Source organism: Cucurbita maxima, unplaced genomic scaffold, assembly GCF_002738345.1.
Source record: "Cucurbita maxima cultivar Rimu unplaced genomic scaffold, Cmax_1.0 Cma_Scf00029, whole genome shotgun sequence".
In the NCBI taxonomy this organism is placed as follows: domain Eukaryota; kingdom Viridiplantae; phylum Streptophyta; class Magnoliopsida; order Cucurbitales; family Cucurbitaceae; genus Cucurbita; species Cucurbita maxima.
This window is the reverse complement of record NW_019272045.1, coordinates 1,054,207-1,061,959: the sequence shown is the minus strand read 5'-3', so window position 1 is coordinate 1,061,959 and position 7,753 is coordinate 1,054,207. Positions and strand designations below refer to the sequence as shown.

The following is a 7,753-nucleotide window of genomic DNA, read 5'->3' as shown; positions in this document are numbered from 1 at the left end:
GAGGTCCTTTGTATTTCCATAACTTATTTTTTGCAGCAGAGTTTCACAAATAGATTTGATGACGAATCCTCTTGAAGAAGTGGAGAATGATATGAACTAAGAGACATCAATCATACAATATGCTTCAATGAAGATGTGAAGAAAATATTGTTGAAATTATCAAAATATATTTTAATTCATGCCACATTCAAGAAGAATGAAGTTTTATAACGTGGATTACAATTTAGAGTAATTTAGAGTTATTGTATTTCATTAATGTATTTTAAGACTCTTTATTTATTTTAAGTTACAGTTACATAATAGTTAATTATGGGCATTAAGTTTGAATGTTATAACTCTTGGAATGCCTTTAATAGTTTCATTTTGATGTTATATAAAGACATGTATGTTATATTTGTATGAGAGTTGGAAAATATAGTAAAGGAGCATTTGTGCTTTCTTTAACCAATTGCTAAGTTTATTGGCAATTTTATTTAGTTTAGGTTGCATGTAGAATCATTCAAGCTCAACATGATTAATCTTGCTTGTAGAGTGATTCGAATCTCAACCAAGTGTTATTGCGTGAGATATTTGATTAACAATAATCATTCAAGATAGCCATGATCGATCTTGCTTGTTGAGTAATTCGAATCTCAAAAAATGTTCTTGCCTTGAGATATTCGATTAACAAGGTAATCTGAATCTTACTCCAGTTTAGTGATTTCCACATATCAAGAATACTTATTTACATCAACATTTAATCAATATTTCCATGGACATTTCTATGAAATTTGGTTCTATATCATTTTTGGTCGGTATGCTTTAAAAATGAACCATTTAAAATATGTTCATTGTTTATGCAATTGTTAAGTATAATGTTGTAACAGCTCAATCCCAACACTAGCAGATATTGTCTACTTTGACTCGTTACATAGGACAGTTAATTATAAGAAATGTTTTGTTCCTCCCTCCAGACACCCCCTGTGTATCAGCAAGGAAGCTGGGCTCTCAAGGGGATAGATTATGAGATCCCATATTAGTTGTAGAGAGGAAAAAAAAAACATTTATTATACGGGTGTAGAAACCTCTTCCTAGTCGACATGTTTTAAAACCGTAAGGCTAACAACAATATATAATGGGTCAAAACAAACAATACATAGCGGACCAAAGTGTTTTCATGATTTTTGAGCTCAACAATTTCAGGGTAGCAGTCCTATCATCGACCTTTAAAACGATAATAATTTTATCTATTGAGCTTATGGATCCAAAGTTCTTTGGAAATCGTGATCGAGAAAAACATGATATAAGAAAAAAAGGAAAGAACTAAAATGGTCACATTTGAAAGGTATGGAACGTTTTTGAAGTATTGAGATTGAAAGGTAACATTAAATAGCATGAAGTTGCGTGGAGGTTTCTCAACCGAGTGAACATTTCCAATCTCTATCAAAGAGTTGTGGGTTTTGGCCAACCAGCACTCATAAATAAAGGCCAAACCCCCAACTGACCACTGTAGAAGAGGTGACAATGGGGTTTTGGGATCAAAAAACTGAAGGGATTCTCAGATCCTTTGCGATCATTGGCTTGGTTTTAACTGTTCTTTTGTTGGGTTTTGATAAGCAAACTACCCAAATCTTTCATATCGACAAGAAGGCCTCTTTCAGAAGTTTGCATGCTTTTGTGTAAGCCCTTTCTCTCTCATTTTTCAAACTCTTTCTCGTTTTCGTTCTTGATCTTTTAGGTTTCGTGTTTTAAAGTTTTGATGAACGGGAGATTTGAACTCTGAGATTCCACATCGATTGGGGAGGAGAACGAAACACCCTTTATAAGTGTGTGGAAACCTTTCCGTAACAACGCATTTTAAAAACCTTGAGGGGATGTCCGAGAAGGAAAACCCAAAAAAGACAATATTTGCTAGCCGTAGGCTTGGACGGTTACAAATAGTATTAGAGTTAGATACCGGACGATCTACCAGGTAGAAGGTTGTAACTTGAAGGGGGTAGACATAAGGCAATGTGCCAGTAAAGACACTGGGTCTCGAAGGGGATGAATTTGGTGGAGGTCTCACATTGATCAAAGAAATGAACGAGTGCCAACGAGGACGCTGGGCCCTGAAAGGCGGTGAATTGTGAGATTCCACGTTGGTTGAGAAGGATAACAAAAGGTTGTTCCCCGAAGGAGGTAGACACGAAGCGATGCGCCAGTAAGGACGCTGGGTCTCGAGGGAGAGTGGATTTGGTGGGGTCTCACATCGATTGGAGAAAGGCTTGAGTTCGAGCAAGGACACTAGGCCCTAAAGGATTGAATTGTGAGGTCTGTTAAGGATATTTAGTAATAAATTATAGTTTACCATATATATTATATTTGATATTTTATTATAAGGCAAATATCTAATATTTGCTTTATTATCATAGGTATCTTTCCATTTATTGTTATTTCCATTTATTACTATTTTCATATTCTTGTAATTCATTTGATTATAAATAAGATAACTTTCACACCATTTAGGTGTGGTGGATTAATCAAACATTCACATGGTATCAGAGCCATTTCGGTTTAACAACCCTGATCCTTTCTTTTCAATGGCTTTTGAATCCTTTAATCTTCTTCTCCACCACCCCTGCTGGTTTTGACGCCGCAGGGGCAGTCTTCATGGCTGCCGTAGTCGGAGCCGATTGATTACTCTTCGGCTCCACCCTATTGACCTCCAAATCACCTTTCGTCATACTCTGTACATACAACCTTACCTTTTCCAACCCAATCGGTTTTCCCCTTGGCCAATATAGTCTCTCTCATTTTCTTCCCAATCAACCTTCATCCTTCACATAAACTCTAACCTAAACCTATCAACCTTTTGCAGAGATTTACCTTCGGAATCTGGGTGCCGCACTGGCCTATTCGCCAACCAAGTTGCCGCCGCCCTTCCTGCCAAAATTGGCTTCTTCGCCTGATGAGGCGACTCTTCCGACTGCCCTTCTCGCCAAAATTGGCTCCTTCGCCCAATGTGGCGACTCTTCCGGCTTCAACATTGTCTTTGTCCCTTGCTCTAGGTTTCCCCTTCTACTTCTTGGGGTTAGAAATATTCTCACCAGAGCCAAGGCAGCATCGTCGCTAAGCGACAATCCCTCTTCATGGGTTAGACATATTCTCGCCGAAGCCAAGGCAGCATCGCCGCTGAGCGGCGATTCCTCTGCAATTTTTGATGGCCAAGAACCGGGTTGTTAGCATCTTCATGAAAAGTGTTTCTCAACCTCTTTGAATTTTTCAGATTCAAGCTTCACGTTCGTTTAAATCCGACGCTTAGCTTGCGGTGGGGTGTTAAGGATATTTAGTAATAAATTATAGTTTACCATATATATTATATTTGATATTTTATTATAAGGCAAATATCTAATATTTGCTTTATTATCATAGGTATCTTTCCATTTATTGTTATTTCCATTTATTACTATTTTCATATTCTTGTAATTCATTTGATTATAAATAAGATAACTTTCACACCATTTAGGTGTGGTGGATTAATCAAACATTCACAAGGTCCCACATCGATTGGGGAGGAACGAAACACTCTTTACACGAACAAATAAATGTCAAAAGTTTCCTTGGATGACCAATGAAACTCATGAAAGAACGTTTATAAGTTAAATTTTCAGAAATCAAATGATTATCGAATCGAGTTTAAAGTTATTCGATTTTCTTGTCATGGTGACAGAGTGATTATGTATGTGGACTCCCTAGCAGCTGCCTACAACATTCTTCAAATCTGCAACTGTTGGATTTCAGCTCAGCCAAAAGGAACATCCAAATTAGGGAGTGGTTCTCATATATGCCTATTTTGGGCTTCTTTCTTGCTTGACCAGGTATGTCTTAATTTCTCTTTACTTATCTTCCAATTTTTAGTACTAATATGGATAAATTTAGGTCTAAAAATCTCGGCTAGTGAGACGAGCGGACTAGACTCGTCTTACAAACTTAGTTACATGAATCTAATCATCAAACTAAAAGACTTTAAAGATTATCACGAGTTTTTATCTCTTTCTATATTAAATATAATAGCCTTAGATATTATCTGCTTTGATCCATTACGTATATCCGTTAAATTTACCGTCTTTAATATTAGTTTCGAAGAAAAATGTTTTTAATAGCTCTCGCTTGAGGTAGATGGACTGTTCCAACCTGAGGCTATGGAGGAAAAGGACACCGACAAGTGGACAAGAAACTAGCTGATGAAACTAACAAACATTTAAGAAAGTTCTAAGCTATGTTAGACTTCCAAAACTTTTCATAACCAAATCCAAACATTTAAATTTAATCTCAACATCTCAATATTTTTTTTTTTAATTATACATTAATTTTCATTAATAAATATTTAAATTAGTTCGTAATAATAAACTTTTGGGTATCATACTTCAGATGAAAAATTAGGTCACTTATTCGAAGAAGATTTATTAGTACTTCAAAGTTTATAAAAATTAAAATTTGAGTGAACAAGAACAAATTAATCAAATTCGAAAAAGTGAAAATCTTGTCTACTTTTAACCATTTGAGCTTAGTCTCGAGATTTTTTTTATTAGTCGGTTCTACCCATAACTATTGAACTCCTTTCCTTTAAACTACAATCTTTCAGAAAAAAATCATAGTTGAACTAGTTCTCCTTTAACTATTATCGGAAAAGACTTTCTTTGGGTTGTAGGCAGTAAATATAGACTTGAATTCTACGGTAGAGAGAGAAGTATATTCCTTATGCTCTAGGACACATCCATTACTCTCGAGTGCTTTTTCTTAAGCTAATCCTCTTTTAGAAGCTTGAACAGTTTGAGTGTTAGATATAGGATCACGATAGCATTATCAATAGTAGTACTTCGTAAATTCTTATATAATCCTCGAAAGATATGAAATTCTATTATGATTCATAAAAATAAAAAATAAAATTTTGGCGAGAATATTTTTCATTTAATGAAAATTCGTAAAAAAAAACTTGATTATTAATACATAAATTATATAGAAAGAGGTCAGGAATTTGAATCATCCATCTTGAACTGAGAGAGGACTAAACTTAAAACAAACAAATAAATAAATAAAAGTTGTCTCAACCATGGGTCGAACCGTCCCAAACATGTTTTATTATGTGCAAACATCCAACTTAAAGTGGTTTGAAGTGGCATTGACAGGCAGTGGCGTACCTCGTATTTGCCGCAAACACGGCGGGGATGGAGGCGGCGCTTCTGGCGGTGACCGGCGCACATGACTTTCAATGGATGAAGCTCTGCAACAGATTCGAGAGATTCTGCTACCAAGTCGGCGGTGCTTTTCTTTGTGGCTATGGAGCTTTTTTTGCAATGTGTGCCATTTGCGTTATCTCTTCTTTCAACTTGTTTAGGCATTATTTACCAAACCTTTTCTTTCGACTAAAATCCAACGAGTGAATTGTTCGATACCGACATCGAGACCTTGTAACTTTACCAAGTCTATAAATTGTATTCATATCTGTATGTTGAAGACATTTAGATCGATACACACTATCTTTATTAAAACGGATCTTTTGAACAAGGTTTAAATAGAATAATAAAATACGAAAATGATATTATACTGTGTAAATTTAGTGTCAATGATTCTCAAAATGTGTATACTCATGAACTTGGCTAAACAAAGTTATTGCTTTGGTTTTTAATCGTAATACGAGTAAGTCGTTATTGATCTGATAGAGAGAATGGAGACTTGAGTAAATGCCCTTTTTCTTTTAACAAATAGATGACAATATGGAGGAAGTCGTACATGATAAATGCCCTCTCTAGCATACACATTTTAAAAGCTTGAGGCAAGCTCAAAGAGAACAATATCTGCTAGTAGTAGGCTTAGACAGTTGCAAATGGTATCAGAACACCGGGCAATGTGCCAGCGAGAAAGTTGAGCCTAGAAGGGGAGTGGTCACGTGGCAGTGTGCCAGCAAGGACGCTGGGCTCTAAAGGGAGGTGGATTGGAGGGCGCCACATCGATTGGAGAATGGAACGAGTGTCATCAAGGATGCTGGCCTCGAAGGGAGTGGATTATGAGATCCCATATTGGTTGGGGAGGCAAACGAAACATTTTTTTTATAAATGTGTGGAAATCTTTTCCTAACAGAAGCGTTTTAAAAACCTTGAGGAGAAGCTCGAAAGGAAAAACTCAAAAATAACAATATCGACTAGCAGTGAGATTGAGTTTAAGAATATCATCTAAAGAGAGGTAGGTACTAACTCGGTTCTCACAAATATGACAAAATATGACATAAAAATTAAAAAAAAAAAAAGGTTATAGATCGAAAAACAAGTGAAGTATGGTACACAAGAAATAATAACATTAAATTTATAAAAGGTCAAGTAGAAAACTTTGAATGCAAAACTAACTACCATATTTAATGCTAATGTTTGACTTATAACTTCCTTCATAAACCATGTAGGCCATATGCCAACTTGGATATCATTGCCTAAATTGTCTTTAAAAAAAATGGTTGGGTTACGATTAAATTAAAAACTATGAACGAATCGAGACTATGTTCAACAAAGTGGATTCTTTTTTGGTGGTTTAATCAAAATTAAGTGTGATTTTGAAGTAATTTTATGTTGAGTGACACTCAACAATTTTCTTAGCACAAAATAGGAATGAATCGATACCATATTTGAATAAGAACCGCTTACAAAAATGGTGGTAATCGGAGGGTAAATGATGAAGAAAATGAAAGGAGAGAGAACAATCAAGGACAAAACAAAGGTAGGCATTAATCGATACCATATTTTAGACGATATTTGACCATTTTTATATGTTTGTGGGTAAAAAATTGATGTACGTTGGTATGTTTGTGATCAATGTCATAATTAGATGAGAATTAAACCTCGAATCTAAAACCGCGATAAAATTTTGATTTTCTCTAGCTACAAGAACTCTTCACAAGCCAACCCTTCTGAATGAGCCATGAGAACAAGAATCTCTTCATTTGTTCGATGCCCACTATTAGGAAATTTGTATTTATATGGTCGTAATCAATTAAGATTTTTTCTTCATTTTTAGTAATGGATTGATAGTATATTTTATCTAGAAGTTGTATCCTATGTAAACTTAACATTAATAAAAATTGAACTTTCGATTCCACTTCTATTTCTCATTCTTAACAAACATAGGCTAAGCTGGTTGTCAAAGCTTCTATTGTCTTCTTATTTAGTTGGGCATATATAATAATGAGGATCCAATAAGTTTTGCCTTCTTTACCTTAAATGTTGAGCCCAAACATTGCCAAATAGACATCACTTGATGCACCTCAAACAAGCATGGTAAGATCGATCGAAGTGAATATTCACGGCAAAATTAAGAGAGGGTGGAACGATCGATAGCAAAATTAGTAGTAATAAGATACTCTCGAGTTGAAGAAGTAGACTATGACGAAACTTTAGTTGAATAGTAAATACAATCACAATCTGCCCTAGTAAAAAACTTTAGATGGAATCTTAGGTACTTTGATATAAAAAAACGTCTTTACATTCAGTTTAATTCAAAATTAGCATGGAAAGATCATGGATTACTACATGATTTCTTGAAAACAGTCATGCTTTATGCTAGGATTCATATAAGAATTTGGAATCTGACTTTAGCACCTCGTGACTCCAACATTTTTTTGTGTTTCCTCAACATGATAATGATACCTGTTTGTTTTGAACTATTTCTAAAACGGAAGACTATCATCACAAACTAACACAAATCCGTTTGAGATGTTTTGTTTTTACTCACATATGCTCCTAACAAT

General features: G+C 35.1%; 1 protein-coding gene across 1 annotated transcript; it reads left to right on the top strand.

The window, feature by feature from the left end:
* Nucleotides 1-1,466: 1,466 nt before the first annotated feature.
* Nucleotides 1,467-5,526, top strand: LOC111465689 (CASP-like protein 2C1). Its single transcript, XM_023110202.1, has 3 exons — nt 1,467-1,658; nt 3,689-3,836; nt 5,148-5,526. The coding sequence occupies exons 1-3, from the start codon at nt 1,504-1,506 to the stop codon at nt 5,400-5,402; spliced, it is 558 nt and encodes a 185-aa protein (XP_022965970.1). The 5' UTR covers nt 1,467-1,503; the 3' UTR covers nt 5,403-5,526.
* The last annotated feature ends 2,227 nt before the right edge of the window (nt 5,527-7,753 follow it).